At 35.2% G+C, this 20,888-nt stretch overlaps 1 protein-coding gene across 1 annotated transcript in view; it reads right to left on the bottom strand.

Annotated features, from left to right (window-relative positions):
- Positions 1-20,888, bottom strand: part of LOC121739183 — a 142,538-nt gene that overhangs the window by 98,419 nt on the left and 23,231 nt on the right. Inside the window, exons 2-3 of the mRNA XM_042131532.1 lie at positions 11,253-11,335; positions 5,195-5,318 (exon numbers count right to left, since the gene is read on the bottom strand). Of these exons, the coding sequence (XP_041987466.1) occupies positions 5,195-5,318; positions 11,253-11,327 (199 nt within the window). The 5' untranslated portion in view covers positions 11,328-11,335. The remainder of the gene's footprint in view (positions 1-5,194; positions 5,319-11,252; positions 11,336-20,888) is intronic.

Here is a 20,888-nt window from a genome sequence, read left to right as displayed (position 1 = left end):
ACCACTGGTAAAGCAAACATTACTTTTCTCATCCCATTTCTGTTTGTATTAGAAATTGGGCGACAAAGTCGTACTAAGCGTGCACTGTTATTATGTAGATAATTAATAGAAATATCGTCGATGTAAATGTTTTACACTGTGTTATTACAATGTCTAGACATTTGAATAACAAATACATTTTTGGTAAGTCATATTTGAAGACGTAAGTGGATGAAGTGGATAACTACTAATTTGAAAATTGACAATATTTTGCATAAATTGAGAATTAGGGTCATAATTTATTATGAGTTAATAATACTCTAAAAACGGTAAATTACGGCATCTTCGTAGGGGGAGCGCACTATGGAAAATGGTAGAACTAGAGCATATCATAAATGGTTTTTAAAAATATCACAATTTGAATGAAATATTTATTGAATTCGATACTCTAATAACCAAATAATCAGACATTTTTTTCTACTAAAACTGCATAAATATTTTTTTATCATAGGTTGAAGTAAGTTGAAGTAGCGGATGGCTCATTCAAATGTTTGCATACATATAATTCAAATGAATATTTTGAAAAAAGTATTTAGCACATGCATGCAGTTTTATACATTTTTAAAAAGGATATTTTATGTTCTTAATAATGAGCTATTAACTTTTTTTAATATGCTTTTTATTTTTGAGTAAGTAAGTACTTACAAATTGACATGCCCTATTTTTCATTTCTTTTTTTTTCGTCGAAGGTTTTCACATTTACCCACGTGGGTCGCGCAACTTTTTGTGTTATTTGATAGCCTAACTATTCGTAAATGAAAAATTAAAAAAATCATCTGGGGAAGTTTGTGGTCCTGGAAGTTATGGGAAAAAATGTGATAGAGGTCGGAGTAGATAGTTCGGTAACTTTTGCGGTTACTGCTGACATAGTTTACAAAAACAATATTAACCACAATATTTTGATAGCAATAGCTTATCATCTATTTTGCACTCGTCCTGCGTGAGTAAATATGCCTTAACATTGATATTAGTACGTAGTTTTATCTAATAAAACCAGTATATAAGGGGAAGCAAATATCTTCAAATTGCACACTTCAGCGTGTATTTCATATTAAGTAACAGTTATTTCAATTATTTATTTCCATTAAATTGTCAACTTTTAACTGTACTAAGGGCGATTTCATCATTCCCTATATCGAGCGTGGCAGAACCTTGGAATCGTTGTCCATAGTTCTACAGCAAACATTAAATGTTACTGAAAACGACTTGTGTTTTGTAATTGGTGACATTCTAAGACATATTCTGCCTTCTTTCAATAAGCGCTGGGCTCAAGCATCACGGAAAAAGGACAAATTTATTCGGAATAATACAAGCTGGCTGGAGTCAGGATATGAATGACCTATTACAAGTGACCTGAAAATGAAAGTGCTTACCAATATGGATTATCCACATTGCATGCCTGGATTCGCAGCATGGAAATGGTATTAAACATTTGCTAAAATCTTGACTTGGTCTGCTACAACAGAATAAAAAAAGAAATTGAAGAAAGAAAAGAAGGAATTTGTTCAAAAACGTTTCAGGGAAGAGCTAGGATTAATTATCGACAAACCTCGTCAAGTAAGTGGAAACTCAAGTGATGGAAATACAGCACGAAGGTTCTTTTACAATTACACTTGCTCAGCGGACATAACAGGTGTTGATGAAACATTGATTAAACGCTTGTAAATTATTTTACAAGCTCTATCTTCTGGAATGATGATCGATCCCGAAAAATTTGGAGTTTATGCCTTAGAAACTGCGCGAATTTGTGTTAGTAACTATGATTGGTACTACATGCCATCCTCCGTGCACAAATAACTTATACACGGAGAAAACGTGATCAAACATTTTTCTGTTCTTCCTATTGGGCAACTATCGGAAGATGCACAAGAGTCGCGCAATAAAGACTACAGAAATATGTGCCTGCACCATGCCAAGAAATTTATGTATAGCTACAAATGAAGACGTATTTAAAACGCTTCTATATACTTCAGATCCATACATTTCAAGTTTAAGAAAACCTTATGTGAGAAATGTGAAGGATCTTGATGAAGAGGCACTAAGTCTTTTGAAGGTGGTACCTGAAGGTGATCCTACATTTACACCGGAAGTAATTTTAGTTAGGAATAGCGAGGATAATAACAATTAGATACAACAGGTAATTAAACCTAGTTATATAAAACCAATAATATTATAACATTTGTCTTATCTGAGATCAATTAGTTTGGTGTGAGATATATATAGGTACTATACGATTTTATAATTTTATGTATTTTATTATGCTTGTGTGATAAGTAATTGTTTAGGTTTTCTTAATTTTACTCATATTAGTACTTATTTATAAAAAATAAACACAATATAACTACCCGTATTACTTTTTTTCTCTTTTCTATTTTTTTAACCTTAAATAAATATGTATACATTGAAAAAAATACAAAAATTGATTATTTTTTAAATCTTTGTATATCACTGTATATATGTGCCAAATCTCAATACAATACGATGAAAAACCTTGAAGTTACAGATTTTTGATCCGATACGGTCCCAAATTTTCCACTGTGGAGCGCCTTAACACAACTTCTTAGTTTTTTTTTTATGAAATAAGGGGGCAAACGAGCAAACGGGTCACCTGATGGAAAGCAACTTCCGTTGCCCATGAACACTCGCAGCATCAGAAGAGCTGCAGGTGCGTTGCCGGCCTTTTAAGAGGGAATAGGGTAATAGGGGAGGATAGGGATGGGAAGGGAAGGGAATAGGGTAGGGGATTGGGCCTCCGGTAAACTCACTCACTCGGCGAAACACAGCGCAAGTGCTGTTTCACGCCGGTTTTCTGTGAGAACGTGGTATTTCTCCGAGCCGGCCCATTCGTGCTGAAGCAAGACTCTCCCACGTAAATAATCTTTTATGTCCTATTTTCTCTATTTCTAAAGTTAAGATTTCTGTATATTGTGCTGCTATTCGCTCGCAATACAATATTATACTCAATGTATACGTAGCAGGTTCGTGCTGCGACTCCATATTGCGATTGTGAAAAATCGAGAACCTAGTATTATATGACCCATTTTAAAGTTAAGACGTATAAACGTCGAAGACTTGTTACCAAAAAAATATGATTTATTGGATGTGTTCCGATATAGAACCCAGTATACACACATTCAGATTCTACAAGCTTGGTTGATGAATCTACACTATATAGAAAATACAACACAGGCTCCTGCCTGTGTTGTATTATATGAGCGTATATGAATTTATCTTTGTTTTTTGTTTAGTAAGTAATACGTCACATTTGTCTCACCAGGTACAAAATAGCGCGGATTCAATACGTCGTGAACGCTGGCCAATATTACTCTGGATTATAATTCGGAACTCTCTCGGAACTATGCGGAACATTCCTCATGGACAGTGACGGATTAACCCGTAATCAAATTAAGCAATTGCCTAAAGCATCACGTCTGAGGGGGCACCAGAAGAAGGACAAAAATCATCCGTCCTTAGGGCATCACGTCTCACTCTCACGTCACCAAAAAAGTTTCTAGTAAAAAACTAATGTTTTTAGGTGGTAAAAGTTTAAAGACCGATTCTCTAGTTGACATACGGATTAGGAGGGGGGGTACACAGGCATGGATTGCTCAGGGCATCAAGTAGTCTTAATCCGTCACTGTTCATGGATATTGTAGGTTACGTAGTGTGCTGACATGGCAAGTCATTCATACATGACATGGCAAGTCATTTTATTCACGGACGTCCATGAATTTCACAGTAGGTGCACGTCAACCGGGTTATTTATACCTATGCTGTCAGAATGTGAACTCACACAGAATGAACTATTTATATCGGGCAAGTTGTGAAGTGAAACTAATAAATTTCGTAACTAAGTTCAAAGCACTTGTAAGGATATTGGCAATGTTTCAAACTAACGGGAGATTGAAACTTACACCGGACACAAATATTTTGTAACATTTTATTACTTTTTGGCACAGAAGGAATTAGATATCTAAGGGCGTAACAAAACAAAATGATCGAGGGTGTTTTCCAATAAGAGCATTATAGCGCATTGTGCGGCATAATGTTTAACGTTGAATGTTTCAACAACGACACCGATTCGCACATCGAGCACTATCAAAAGTAGTGCTTTCGCTTGATGCGTGCAATGGATACCAACTCTGACAGAAAAGTAGTTTCAGCATAATTCGACATTAAGCGCCACTGATTATGCGGCATAATGCTTAACGTTGAATGTTTCAACAACAACATCGCTTCGCACAATCGAGCACTATCAAAAGTAGTGCTTTCGCTTGATGCGTGCAATGGATACCAACTCTGACAGAAAAGTAGTTTCAGCATAATTCGACAATAAGCGCCACTGAGTCGCATTATGCTCTCTAATTGGAAAACTAGGAATACTTTAGTGGTGGGTAGTTTTTTTTGCATCCTGACTGTCAGGACACTTATTGGAGTTTTAGTTAGTGTCCGCACCGCGAATTTCATTCGCGCGAATTTATTCATATAAACTTATGCGATATTTTTATCGAAAGTGCGGATACTCGCATAAAATTCAATGTGTTTTAAGCATCCATTACAAGCTCATACAAGCGACAGTCAATTCCGTCAATCATGAATTATGTTTGACTGATGGTGACTGATGGACTGACGAATGGTATTAGACGGTCACTCAATTCTCTTCAGTTTTATGTCAGTCAGGTATAGGATTCAATTTTTTTTTCCTATTTTATCAAATGTGACAACACTCACTCAAAATTCGTGACTGATTGTTGCATGAAGCAAAAATCAAAATATCCAGATTTTCGTCAATCAACTTCATGCAACCGTCTGTCACGCTCTTACACGGTAGGTTATCCATCAGTTATAACAGCCATGACTGTGGTAAAACTGACAGCTAAACCTACCGTGTAATGGATGCCTTATAGAATTGCGAGAAAAAATGCTGGCGGTTAAGCCCGGCCGCACATTGTCCGAATTCTGATCAGAAACAGTTGAATTTCGCCGGACCCCACCACACTATCCGAAATATCCTTCCGGCGAGATCGAGCTCACTCGGCTCAGTACAAAATGTAAGAGACAGCGCGAACGTTCAATTGTTTCTGATCAGAAATTTCGGACAATGTGCGGCCGGGCTAAAACTCGCAGTGTGGGCTCCCTTATTCTATGCACTCACTTGGCGTGATCTTCTCTGGTTCCAGGAAGCTCTCAGACTCCGGCTCAGTCATGTCGCCGTTGAGATACCGCTGTTCCACCTCTATGAAGTGACCCATAGTTATTATGGTCACAGAGAAATATACCTGAAAACAAATCAGGTCCTTAATTGTTGAAAAGAAGCTGTAATACTGTTGTTAGTAACAAGGTTTTGATCACATCAATTTTAAATCTAGCTAGGACATATACATAGGAGTAATTTTTTGTACAAAAAGATGTTTAAATCAGTTGTTTGATGAAAAAATAGCTTCACAGAAGATTCGATTACTTTCATGGTAGCTGTTTCAGGCTTTCGTTGTCATCAGCTCCAGCAAATTCAAAGGTTTCCTAAACATTTTTTAATCTTATTTGTCTTGGGACTTGTTTCATGAAAGTCCATACCTCGTCTATTGTTATAAATTATTTTGGCGTGGGCAAAATTCAAAGACAAAATGTAAAGTAGGGTCTAAGTTTTGTACAACGCCCCTATTGATTCACTTAAGGTGGCTTTCAAATCTTTGCCGACCACGACCGACAAAAAATCAAATAAGAATGTCACTTTATGACATAGTAGCCTAGTAAACGAATGATTCTGCTTGGAAAAGTCGAAAACAGAAATTTTGACTTTGGTACCTTGTTTAGACTAGTTAGGAGATAAACATACAAAAAGTCCTGACCCCTCCGTGGTGAGCCCGATGGAGGGGGGGGGGGGGGGGTTGGGGGTCAGGCAAAGAAGGTCCCGTTTTTTGGTTTTTTGCTTACTCATCATAAACGGTGCTTCGTACGAAATTCTCTTGTACTACATTATAAAATCTAATTAAATTGTCTACAACTTTGTCTTTTACATGCCTGCCACATTGCCTCGCTATGAGCTTCTAAAATTGGCCGATTTTCAAAAGTGTGTTTTTTAGGGTTTCGTACCCAAAGGGTAAAAACGGGACCCTATTACTGAGACTTTGATGTCTGTCCATCTTCCTGACCGTCTGTCTGTCCATCTGTCAGTCCGTCTGTTTGTCCGTCTGTCTGTCCTTCTGTATGTATGTCTGTCTGTCTCCAGGCTGGAACTCAAGAACGATAATAGCTAGAGAGTTAAAATTTTCAGAGATTATGTATTTCTGTTGCCGTTATAGCAATAAATACTAAAAACAAAATAAATTAAATATTTTAGGGGGGCTCTCATACAACAAACTTGATTTTTCTCATACAAAAAACAATAAAATGTTGAATATCGTACCTTTGCCTGATTTTTTCGTTTAATATCACTTTGGAGAAATTGTTTATAATAAGCAAAACTAGCACATGGTGCAATAATAAAGGGTGTTTTTTTATTTCTTAGGAAAAATAAAACACCGTGTATTATTGCACCATTCGCTAGTATTGATTATTATAAACAAATTCTCCAAGGTAATGATGTACGGTTAAATCCAGGAAAGGTTAGATTACAGAGATTACAGAGATTACAGAGATTATAGAGACATAACCTCGGGCTCACCTCGGAGGGGTCAGGACTTTTAGTATGTTTATCTCCTAATTACTCTAAACAAAGTACCAAAGTTAAAATTTCTGCTTTCGACTTTTCCAAGCAGACCCCCAATTTGGGCATTCGTTTACTAGTCTATAGGCTAAAGGTTCCACTTTCTACCGATATTAGCCGCTGCTTTGTAGTATTGTAGAGCAAAATGAAACCTACAGTATTTGTCATAAAGTTAAATTTTATTTGAATTTTTGTCGGTCGCGGTCGCTTGCCGCGTTGATCGAAACGGTATCTTTACGCCGAAAAGCCTTGGCTAACCTAGTGTGAGGGGCATTGGCAAACACTATAATTCAAAAGATTGACTCATAAATGTACAAACAAGGTGCATTTAAATAATAATTTTAATACTAGTTGACTCAAAAAACCTTGTTTGGTAATATTCAATATACTATTATAGGCACGCACAATTCACAAACCTTCTAATAAACTGCCTGCCTAGCATACGCCAATGAGATATCTCACTCTACATGTTTTCTCGATGTTTGATGGTTTGTCTCCTCAATTCTATTGACCCTAGCATGACAAACATATAGAGTTTTGTCGAGATAATGTCGAGATTTTGATGACGAGTATGTTTTTAATTATCTCGAGAGTGAGATATCTCGTTGGCGTATGCTAGGCAGGCTGTACAAGTAAAACTTCATTTTGATTCACTCTATAAAAAAACGCAATCGCGTAATTTTAAAGATGTCCACATAATATTATGTTCCCTACAAAGACAAACAGCGGGAAGCAACTTTATTGTATTACAATGCAATGTAGTAATGCCCTTACTATTTCGTACACATGTCAATCGTTGTCCATTAAAATGTAAGAGGATTTCTGTATGAATCTTTAGACCTTTTATTCAAAGGTTTAGTAAAATTAGTAAAGAATTTTTTGGACTATCGTTTTGGATACAATATTATTATAATTATGATCTACGTGTCTCATACTCGAAAAAATATTCTTTATATTTTATATTTGGCTTGGCGGTGAAGCGTCCATAGATATTATTAAGATATTATTATTAATACTTTGTATTTCGTGATGAGATCTAAATTGCATTGTGACACTGCAGTAACGCATTGCGGCATTCAGTGTTTACAGAAGAGTAATTACAGTGAAAGCACACCAAAGACTCTGATTCATGTCACGCTTAAATTAGGTTTGTATACAGTTTGCTCCCGAGATTCTAACAAGCTCTTTTAGGGTTTCATACCCATTAATATTAGCGTCATAAACATAATCTATAACTATTAACTATATAGCATAAATTACTTTACTATGATATTGCCAAAAATGCATCTATCTGTCTGCCTGTGAGCACTGTGTTTTTCATATTAGGATAACAGTGAGGAGCTGGCGAACAAAGCCGGACAAGTCCACCAGAGTGCGAAAGTATTTTTTTTTCGAATCTTCTTCTATTGGCCCATCTGCGTCAATCCCTGTTAATATTTTCAATCAAAACCGGTAAATAAGGCTTTAAAAGGTCCATATTTTTCAAACGAAACCGGATTACTTCAGTTATAGTAATAGTAGTTGATACTAGTTTTTTAGCCACTGTGTAATTTTTTTTCTCGCGGACTAATCCGGTTCTGTTCGCCAGCTCCTCAACTATTATGCTATACTACTATTACTAGGCAGACTTACACAAATCTGAGTTAAAGTTAACCCAGTGTTAAAATATTACGATTTTAATTTTGTAAATACAAATTTCACATTATTATTTTTAGCAAAATTTCGCGGAATATTGCTAAAAATAATAATATATTAAATTTTACGCTATGGATTTCCGCAAAGTAACGCCTGATTCTATTAACAATACAAATAATGACACTTGAATGAAATAACCTTAATTTAACCCTAATCAAGAATGTTAAAGTCCTTTAACAAAAGTTCTTTAAAAAAAAAGTGGCAATTTGATATCATGTCTTGTATCGGAAGCGCGTTTGCTCAGACCATTCAAAGACTGAATAGATACATTGGCTCGTAAAGAAACTCTTATAAAAAGGGTAAGGTAGCTCAGCTAATGGAAAGTGATATCCGAAGCGACAAAGGACTGAAAGACCGCCTTTGAGAAAGTTTTCAATGTCATTGAGTTGTATCGGAAATATTTCATCTGATCCAGTGGAGCTCTTATAATTCTGATTTTGTATTATACCTAAGTTAATTTGAGTTAAATAATTGGTTAAATAATTTATAGCTTCAATTTAAGCCACATTTTTATAAGATAATTTTGTTTCAAATCATTAAACATAATTATCTAGAAAAGGAGTTCGATAATATTTATAATAGGCAGCAACGCACTAATTTTTTATTTATTTATTCGCCATTTCTTGATTTGCTACTCATATACTAATCATAATATTACTAATTAATATTAATACGTGAGCCAAAAACTTTGTATCCCTTTTGACGAAAAATGGGGAAACGTAGGTGAATGAAATTTTGCACAGTTATAGTTTTTAATATGGTGAAGGAGTGCATCGAGCTGATATTATTTTGAAATTATGCTTTTATCATAAAAAAAATAACAAATAAAACATTACACACACTACAACACACACACTAGGGAAAATGACAGATTTTTGAGTGACAAGCCTATACATACGAATTATACTATTATATTTTATGGTTGAACTTTTAAACTATAATCCATTTTCAATTTGTCACCTGTTGACAACAAGGTGATAAAAAAATGGATTATAGTTTTTTTTTTTATTAAACCTTGGATACTATTAGACAATGCTTACCAATCCAGGCCAATCTGAGATCAGCTGAGTGATGAGTCCCAGAGTCAAGAGTTGAAAAATATATGATAAAGTCAATATTTTTTTACAAAATATAGGTTACTACCTATATTTTAGCTACCTATATTTTAGTTTTGTAGTCCTAATATCGTTGAAACTAAGGTTGAATTTCGACCACTGGGCGATCTCTAGTATTACCAATGTCAAATCTTAATAGGTAATCACATAAATATCTTGTTTTTGGTATATTCCATAGAAAGTACACTAACTTAAATGTGTACAGAGGCTCCAAATTAAACAAAAAGGCATAATTTAGGATTCCTAGTAATAACGCGAACATAGTTTGATCAAAATTAGCGAAAGTTAATATTTATTTAGTCAACTAAACACATTTATCCTTTACTATTATTTATTCTGTGCTTTAGGTTTAATGTTTAAATTCAAATTTGTTTGAAAACTTCTTTGTTATCATTGAAATTATTACATGTAAATTAACGAAGTACAGTAACAAAAGATAATGTTTTAAAAGACATTAAAAAGTCCAACCAACTTTTTGTCATTCAAATCCTGTCGGTGGAATTATCGCCATTCTTTTCAATCATGCCCCTGCTTTTTTCCTTCTCCTGGATCCCTTTTTGCTATGATGAAATGGTAAAATATACGGTGCTCCTGGACTTGTATCGCGCTTATTAAATTGCGAGGAACATTTTTTGGAGTTAAGTGACTTTCTACTCATTTATTTTAAAGCCAAATATATTTTAAAAGCCTGCGATTGCAATTACGAATCGGGAGCGTACTCAGTCTTATATTGAATGTAAAATTGCTCTCAGCCTCCTTTGATACTTATAATTGCGATCAATTACTTTGAAGACATCTCAGTATTAAAAGCCTCTTTAACCTAAATCCAGAGTATAAGGAACCTACTGACGTGTTTAAAAATAACGTTTTAAGCAGTCTCTCCATATTGGCCCATGACTATAAACGTGTAGAGTTGTATGTAGAGACTAGACAGGCGTTTTTGTCTATATTGCGCCCTTTCCATGTTGGTCAAAGATGGTCCAATACACGCGATTACTAAGGTAGGTGACAAAGATATTTGTCATTGACCGTTAATCATTGATATTCATTGTTCATTCTATATACAGAGTCGTACTGGTACAACGTAGAAAGGGGTCTTACTACTTATCGTTATTTATGTTACTTTTATAGGATTGGTATTTTTCAGATTAAGTCCATTCAAGCTAAAGGCTTTCTTAAATTGTAAGTTTACCTACCAGCTAGTGCTACAATTTTTTTTCTGTAAATCAAATGTGAGTATTACTTCGCGGTACTATTTTTCTGTTCTTTGTTGCAGGTCCTGAAGGCTTTAGCATATGCCTCAGGCATCCTTCACTAAGCATTTTCGTGATTACCGCTGTCGATCCCGGCATCACAGAAAGTTGGTGGGATGTAGTGGGACAGTTCAAGTGATGTATCATCCAGGAAATTGATTGACAGACGTCGTTTGGTCGGCTAACGGCCGTTCCCAATATTTAATCTATCTCTGGTTTTGCCCTACTAGAGATAGGAATAGCTCACATTAGACATTAGAGACATATATTTTATGTCAATTGTGAGCTATTCCTATCTCTAGTAGGGCAAAACCAGAGATAGATCAAATATTGGGAACGGCCGTTAGTATGTCAATTCAATGTTAGTTGTGACCGGTCGGATTAGTTTGACTTAACGCGACCAAATTACATAGGTTCGCCATCAACTTCTCTGATAGTACTTACCATCGTGTAGAGCGCTGCGGCGTAGCACCCTCGCCGGAGGCTGCGCCAGCAGCAGCATGACTGGATGATGGCCATGCTGGACCCTGCAAGTAATAAGCTACTTAATCTTCTGATTCATATGAATCAGTTTCTATTGATGACGACATCAAGCGGCTGGATTTTGATGGAGTCACAGATATTGAGTGCTATTCAATGTCCTTAAGCGTGTGTGGTCTAGGATATTGGCTACATTTTGCGTAGGTCGTTAGAAACTACTAGTTGTTTATAAAATACAGGATGTCTCGAAATATTTGTAAAGGGAGTTATTGGACGGCATTCATCGTATAAAATTATTGATGTCCATTGTCCATGCTTAATTAGAATAATTGATTAATACAAATTATTATTAGACTGCATTATTCAAGTCGGACCTACAATATTATTAGCTTTGCCCTATTATATAAAAAATGTCACGTTCCATGTCGCGTGCGTAGGAACAATTTCGTATGAAAAATTGAGGTTTTATTTAAACTTAATATTTATTTATCTTCGAATTATAAAAATAGGCCATCTGACCTGTTAAATCACAGAAAATACAAATTTGTGAAAATACCAACCCTCGTTCGGTGACCAAAATAAATTGGATTCAGTATTTTATAAAATTGTGGTACGGAGGGATAACACCGGCATTATTTATTCATGATTTATTGAAGCAGAATATAGTCATGTGAGTTATGATATACGAGATATTTTACAAAGTACATAATATCAATGAGTGTCCTCCTCCGTGTAGATCCTGCCTAAGAATCGCAAGATCTTATTATGTATGATGAAAGAATGGGAGGATTAGAACAGACTAAGACAAAATTTTGCAGTGAAAAAATGATTACATTTTATTGACCTTTTAATAATAACTAGCGACCCGCCCCGGCTTCGCATCGGGCATAAAATATATAGCCACTGAAAAAATGATTAAAATCGATTCAGCAGTTTTGACTTGTATTCATTACTACCCGTGGCCCGCATTGGTTTGTACCGCCGTAAAAGCTACTTCCCGCAAGTTTTAAATCTGTAATACCTTCGAAAATATTCATTTAAATCGTATGATGTACAGGGCCATATAGATATCTACATTAAATCAACAACGTACATTTAAGTTATTTAATTGCATAAGGATTAATGCTGTATTTATTCAAATTGAGCCATGCTTCGGCACGAATGGGCCGGCTCGACCGGATAAATACCACGTTCTCACAGAAAACCGGCGTGAAACAGCGCTTGCGCTGTGTTTCGCCGAGTGAGTGAGTTTACCGGAGGCCCAATCCCCTAACCCCTACCTTATTCCCTTCCCTACCCTCAACTATTCCCTTCCCTTCCCTACCCTCCCCTATTACCCTATTCCCTCTTAAAAGGCCGGCAACGCACTTGCAGCTCTTCTGATGCTGCGAGTGTCCATGGGCGACGGAAGTTGCTTTCCATCAGGTGACCCGTTTGCTCGTATTCCCCCTTATTTCATTAAAAAAAATTGCTTCGAAAGTTAACCATTATTTGTCGTAAAATGAAAATGACAAAAATATTATGTTATTGTGGGATATCCATAATAGATAGACATATACCATCGCGGAGTTTTCTGTAGACCTTTTCAATGTGTACAATACTTGGTACATTATTTTGATAAATCTCGTAGCGTTCAGCCTGCGTTTGCAATGTAACGGGAAAAAATGTAATTATTTACGACATCACATTAGAAACCCCAATAATAACAGTATTTCTCCACTATTTAATTAATTTTATTATGCCTTTAACCTTCCTCTTGAATCACTCTATCTATTAAAGAAAACCGCATCAAAATCCGTTGAGTAGTTTTAAAGATTAAAGGGAACAAAGGGACATCAGGGAAAAAAATGCGACTTTGTTTTATAATATGTTTAAGTAGATGACACATAATATTTCCGCTGTCTTTACCTGTAATGCTACTTTTCCCATATACCAAGAACAGACAGGACCGACAGAGGACAGACTTTGAATAGAACTATTCAAAGTCTATCCATAGTAAACATAAGTAAACATTTTTATAAGAAAGAGGGAAAATATAGTATTGTCCGCGGAGGTATGAAAAGCATTATTACAAACGTTTGGTGTATAAAAGATTATTTTCATGGCACTAAGCAATAGTATTGTTGAGTACGGCGCGGGACGTTTTCAATCCGTCTCAGTTTATCTCGAGAACTAAACAGTTTTCCGGTCCGACGAGACACTTTACGATTTAATGTTTCTTGTCTCCATCACTACGCTAAGCGACTTCCCTACTTAAATACACTGTTTTTTCTCTCTATTTGTTATAAGCTAGCAGTCTCGGCAATCTTTTTTGCTTTACCTACATGTTATATTATACTTATATAATGATATACTTAGTATAATAAATTATGTAACCGTATAATATAATAATAATAAATAATATAATAGCTCCCACACCGGTTTCGGTGACGGTGGCCGGTTTCATTGAAACCAGGCCAGCTACGTAGGAGTAATTTTATAGTGCCCAAGTGTGTGCGCAGTACACAAGAGAGCACTCTCTATTCTTTTACTCTGATAACCCTGTGGGACGGCAGACCGACATGACCGGCGAGAGATCAGGCGCAGGACCGACTTTTTACATGCCCATCCGACGCATGGATCATCTTACTTGACAGACAATCAGGTGATCAGCCTGCATTGTCCTAACCAAACTTGGAAATAACATGTTTCCAACGCGGGAATCGAACCCACGACCTCCGAGTCAAGAGCCGCGCTCTGTACCACTAGACCACGGAGGCGTCAACCGTATAATATACAGAATGATTGCTACATTATGCATAATTAATATTACTAGAGATCGCCCAATGGTCGAAATTCGACCTTAATTTCAATGACATTAGGACTACTACATATATATTTTGTAAAATATATCGACTTTATCATTTTTTTTCAACCCTTGTCTCTGGGACTCAGCTGATCTCAGACTGGCCGTGTAAGTATTGTCTTTTAGTATCTTAGATTCAATAAAAAAAACTATACTCCATTTTCAATTTGTCAACTTGTTGTCAACAGACTTAACCATAAATAAGTAAGTAAGTAAGAGTATAATTCGTATGTATAGGCTTGTCACTCAAAAATCTGTCATTTCTCATGTGTGTGTGTTGTAGTGTGTGTAATGTTTTATTTGTTAAAAAAATGTATGATAAAAGCATAATTTCAAAATAATATTAGCCCGATGCACTCCTTCACCATATAAACTATAACTGTGCAAAATTTCATGCTAGATGCATGAAATTTTCCCCATTTTTCGTAAAAAGGGTTACAAAGTTTTTCGCTTGCGTATTAATATATAGATAGCTTGCTCTTTAATCAAAATCAAAATCTGTTGTGTGCTTTTAAAGGTCTAAGCTCATATGTATAGGGATAGTCAGGGGAAGATTGTAGTAATAACAAAAAGGCCAAGCCACCAATTTTGACTAATGTGTAGAGTTTTTAGATTCTTCTCGTGCGGCTGACACATTATAATATTATTATCAAATATTTTGCCGCGCTTTAGTATAAAATTAAGGTTTTTAGATTTAGGGCTGAGTATGTAAGGTTAGAAACTTGGCTCCACATGAGATCTCACTACTTTATGACACGACGAACTATAATATTATGTTCTCATCTTGGCAACATATTTACATGAAAATGTTTTTGGTGGGATTTCATTTTTTTTAAGCTGGTTTACGTTGTTTTTTCTTTTAGTTCATATTTTAGGGTTCCGTACCCATAGGGTAAAAACGGGACCCTATTACTGAGCCTTCGATGTCTGTCCGTCTGTCTGTCTCCAGGCTGTATCTCAAGAACCGCTATAGCTAGACTTCTGAAATTTTTACTCTTAGATTGTGTATTTCTGGTGCCGCTATAACAACAAATACTAAAAAGAAAATAAAGTAAATATTTAAGGGGGACTCCCAAACATTAAGACACTTGACATTTTCACAAAATCCTCAATTATATACGTACCTTAATATTTGATAATAACATTTAAATAATATAAATAATTAATGTATATCCCATACAAAAACACAATTTTTTCCACTACTTTCCCCTCTTAGATAACAGTACGGAACCCTTCGTGCGAGAGTCCGACTCGCACTTGGCCGATTTTTTTCTTTTTCTTTTTGGATGTATTTCTTTTTGGTTTCCGTACTCAAAAGGGTAAAAAAGGGACCCTATTACTAAGACTTCGTTGTCTTTCCGTCTGTCCGTCTGTCTGTCTGTCTGTCTCCAGGCTGTAACTTAAGAACGGTAATAGCTAGAGAGTTAAAATTTTCACAGATTATGTTTATCTGTTGCCGCTGTAATAAAAAGTACTATAAACAAAATAAAATTAATATTTAAGGGGGGCCCCCATACAACTAACGTGAATTTTTGCCCTTGTTTGCTCTATATCAATAATGGCAATAGGTAGGTACTTGAATTTTTCTCAAAGTTCTTAGTTATATATTTTTTTCATATGTTATAATAATATTAAAATAAATAAATAATTTTGGGGGGCTATAGGATATAGGTTAAGTTGGGTTAGGTTAGATATTTTTTAAATTTACAAAACAATATTATGGTTATAACTGATTATTTTTGTGTGTGTTTTTGTGCCTACTTCAAAATTTCTTGCCAGAAAATAATGAATCATAAAAGTGGGACAATCGCCAGATGATAAAATGTTAAAAATTCATATCTGGTCATTGGGCCCACTGGGCCTAAAAACCTTGGGACGAAACACCAGAGTACTCGAGCGGATGGCAGTTCATATGTTTCTGATCAGAAATTTCGGACAATTTGCCGGCGGCCTTAATAAAAAACTAATCTACATATTTTCAATTTGACAACAGACTTCAACCATAAATAAAAGAGTAGATACAATTCGTGTATATAGGCTTGTCAATAAAAATCTCCTAGTGTGTGTGTTGTAGTATGTGTAATGTTTTATTTGTCAAAAATATGTATGATAAAAGCATAATATTATACATAACTGTTTCTTTTTAGCTACATTGCTTATTGCATGATGCTTCACTTGAAGTCTAATCTTAAAAATTAAGTTTTAAAATACCTATGACTGCATTATAATATTATCAATAATATTATTTTCTTCGTCGTAATATTGTTATGCAAGATACTTTTAAGAGAAAGAAAGATATTCTTATTACATTACAATTGAATAATGTAATGAATAATTTACGTACTAATTTGTGAGGACGCTTATACTCTGTTTAAAATTCTGGGCAACTCCATAGATAATATTGAATAAAGATTGATGTAGAAATATCCTCCGCTGTATCGTGAATGTACAATCGCACCTTAATTTGTTCATCATCATCATAAAAGTGTCCTTACACTCTTTTTTTATCGGGCTTTGGCCAACCACACATTCCCACCACTGTATCTCTTTTTTTATTATTTTTTCTTTTTTGGGTGCGCAGGGGTAATAATTATATTAGGTATCATATTAATGATACCTCATAAAACAGAGCATTACTTGATAATTTGTTTTCTTAATTTATTTAGTCAATAAACGAATAACAAGCATTTTCCCGTTAGAGTGGCCTTACTTGGTTCATGGTCCTTACATAAGGATCTACTGAGAACCCATTTGGAACCTAAGGTTTCATCAAAGAATTCTTGCAATATAGTTTTCTAAAGAGTTATATTATATATACTTATCATACGTGAGCCAAAAACTTTGTAATTTGTATCCCTTTTGACGAAAAATTTTGCACAGTTATAGTTATATGGTGAAGGAATGCATCGAGCTAATATTATTTTTAACCGACTTCCAAAAAACGAGGAGGTTATATTGAAGTATGCTTTTATCACTGCTTTTATCATACACTTTTTTAACAAATAAAACATTACACACACTACAACACACACACTAGGAAAAAAGACAGATTTTTGAGTGACAAGCCTATACATACGAATTTTATTTATGGTTGAAGTCTGTTGACAACAAGGTGACAAATTGAAAATGGATTATAGTTTTTTTTTATTGAATTTTAGATTCTATTAGATAATGCTTACACGGCCAGTCTAAGATCAGCTCTACTGAGTCCCAGAGTTGAAAAAAATATGATAAAGTGAATATTTTTTTTTACAAAATATAGGTAGTAGTCCTAATTTCGTTGAAACTAAGGTCGAATTTTTACTTTTAATTTGGCCGTGTCATTATTTTTAAAAAATAATTATTATTTTCCAAGATAATAAACATAAACGACGACCTCTGTGGCTCAGTAGTGAGAGCGTTGGTAGCTCAAGCCGGGGGTCGCGGGTTCGAATCCTGCCGACGGAACAAAAAGTTTTCAATGTTCCCGGGTCTGGATATGTATTAAATATGTGTATGATATAATAAAAATCCTAAATATAATATGTATAGCATAGAAGTATTAAATATATTTCCGTTGTCTGGTACCTGTAACACCAGTCCCTTAGGTACTTAGCACGGGGCCAGACTGACGTGGTATGAAGCGTCCATAGATATTATATTATTATTATTATTATAAATTGGTGATTTCCAATTTTGGTGGCTTGTCGTCGACCTATTTTACGCAATATCTGGACCGATTTACAAAAAACTTGATACTGGATTGGATTTTTATCTTTATGTAGTCGTTTAATATAGTTGTCTCTTGATAATATCATATATGAATTCTATTGTACTAGGTTCTGTAGTTGAGTTTTTATGAAACAGTTTAGTGAGTCGCGGAGATTTTACCAATTTTGGTGTCATTTACGAAATGTTGTTTCTACAAAATACCATTGATCCCTTAAACATGAAAAATACGCCATTTACTTCATTCAGCCACACGCTAACCCGTTTATGAAGTGGCTGTGAGCTGGGTCGTACCAGTTTCCAGCCAGAATGAAAGAAAACCGTTTTATCACAAAGCCCTCGATTTTATGCAATTTTGGTGTGCTTAAATGATCATACTTGTGGCAATAATTTCATGTTGTTATTTTGAATATCGGTAGAGTTTTGGTTTGTTTATAATAAAGTAAATGTGTTATAACTTTAGTGCACGTAGTTTTTTTTAAAGATTATTTTTCTCGCTTATTCCAATTTTGGTGGGTAAGAGGGTGTGTAAAACATTATTTTTACAAAATATTATTGATTCTTAAAGCATAAAAAATACGCCATTCACTTCATTGGTGGTTGTCGTACCAGTTTCCCGTAAACACCTAATCTCTAATTTTGGTGGAAACAAAAATTTCCACCAAAATTATATAAAAAATGCAAGTTGTTGAAATCCACTCAAATACGACCTTCACACATGGCCGTCAAATAGCAAACTTACACATGTTGATTGTTTGGCGCATACATCAAATACGCAAATACAAAATATAGCCATGTAAAGTGCCAGCATAATACATAAAATTCTCGTGTTTGTGCGCGAACTCCTCAAAAATGGCTCAACCTATTTTATTGTAATTCTGTATAATATTATGTAGGTACATTCGTTAGGCCCGAGAATAGGTTTTCTCTTCCGATCCACTTTTTATATTGATACTAGAAATAATTTATATGGAAAAACAACATTTTCCGGGACAGCCAGTTTTAGACTGAAGTCCGATAGATGTGTTAGCGTATATATGTGTGAGTAAATGAACAATCGTTGTATTGTTCCTGTGATTGAGTAATAGCCCGTCGATTCTCGCAGGGATGTCAACGCGGGTGAGTCGCACGAATCTAGCCTGATTTTTTAGTATGTGTTCACATATTATTATGTACTTAAAAAGTGAGTTTTAAATATTGCAAATTGTGCGTTTATTGCCGCACTTAGAGAAAAACATTAACTACTTTAATGTAATTAAATTAAATGTTTGACAAATAATAATAAAAATAATGTATGGGGCCAGGGCCGTACCGCGTATGTCAAAACTCAAAATCTTCATTTAGTTACAGTCACATAATACAATTATTTTGTAAATTAAACAACAGTTATGTAATAAACTTATTCCTATATTTGAGGTATACATGTTTTTAATTTACATTTAAGAGCGTGTCAAAAAATACACACACTCAAAAACATTTAAATCGCTTTTCTGGTTTAAAAAAACACTTTCATAAATACAGAAAAATTGCTCACCCACGTATATTTATACGACGTAATGACGTTTTAAGCTGCATCGAGCTTGTATACGTATATTTAAATCGATCCTCATTGTCAAACATCTCACGTATCCTGATCTCTATCTTCGAGTTTGGATCGCGTCCAAAACGTGCGCCTCCCACTTTGTTGTACTAACAGCCGAACCTACATTATCGAGAAATAGGAATACACAATTGAATTGTCCTATATCTTGGAATATAATAGACAATAATATTATGTTTTAGGTCCCTAGCAGACGGCGGTTTTTTGTAGCGATGCAAACGCGCTTTTCGTGAACGCGCGATTGAATCGCTACTAACGATTGTTACTTGTTAGTCGCATTTACAACGCGCAACTCTAGCGATGCAAACGCGCAACCGTGTCCGGTGACAGTGAGAAGTAAAACGAAGGGGGGTATGTACTTTGAGCAGTAACTGAAGCGCGTTTGCATTGTGACTGAGCGCCCCGTGCGCTGTGGGCGCTAGGGCACACAGCTAGCGATCGCTTCGAACATGGCGGCGTTTTGTAGCGATGTAAACGCGCTTTTTGTGTATTTTTCTTTTCGCGTCCACCCCACCGTGTGGGGTGTCGTTAGATAGTTGTTTTTAAATATTATGAGTGTATCTTTATTTTCCGATTTAGGGATCCGTTTGTGAAATATTAAGTTTAAAAGTGGAGAAAATCGTTAGAGTCCTGTGTACCTGGTACTGTGGCTGGTAGAAGGGGGGGGCCCCCCCCCCCTTCTACCAGCAAAACAGCTGCTTCTGGAAATATGAAAAACTTCACGGAAGTAGAAAATATGCTGAATTTAAAAGGAAAACTATCACATCAAATTCATAAATTATTGAGTTTTAGGCGATCAACTAAAAAAAAGGTATTCGGCGAAGTATAAAGGAACTTTATGTTCAAATTCCTTTGAACATAACTGAGATGATGTTATTAGTAGTATAAAATCTTATACATAAAATTCTCGTGTCACAATGTTCGTTCCCGTACTCCTCCGAAACGGCTTGACCGATTCTCATGAAATTTTGTGAGCATAATTATTGAGTAGGTCTGAGAATCGGCCAACATCTATTTTTCATACCCCTAAGTAATAAGTGTTGTTCACATTATTAAAAATTATTTTTATGGCAAAACAACGTTTGCCGGGTCAGCTAGTACGTTATAAATATACATTCATTAACTATACAAAAATTATCAAAAACTAGCGGTACTACGGAGTACGGAATCCTATATTGCGCGTGGCCCGACACGCATTTGGCCGGTTTTTCTGAAGATATATACGTAATCCTACTAATATTATAAAGGCGAAAGTTTGTTTGGTTGTATGGATGTATGGATGTGTGGATGTATGGATGTTTGTTACTATTTCACGCAAAAACTACTGAACGGATTTTAATAAAACTTTACAATAATATAGCTTATACATCAGAATAACACATAGGCTATAATTTTAACCAACTTTCAAAATGGGGGAGGTGTTATGTTCGTTTTCTTATGTTCAACG

Source organism: Aricia agestis, chromosome Z (genome assembly GCF_905147365.1).
Source record: "Aricia agestis chromosome Z, ilAriAges1.1, whole genome shotgun sequence".
Taxonomy (NCBI): domain Eukaryota; kingdom Metazoa; phylum Arthropoda; class Insecta; order Lepidoptera; family Lycaenidae; genus Aricia; species Aricia agestis.
The sequence above is the reverse complement of the archived record's forward strand: the minus strand, read 5'-3'. Positions and strand labels throughout refer to the sequence as shown.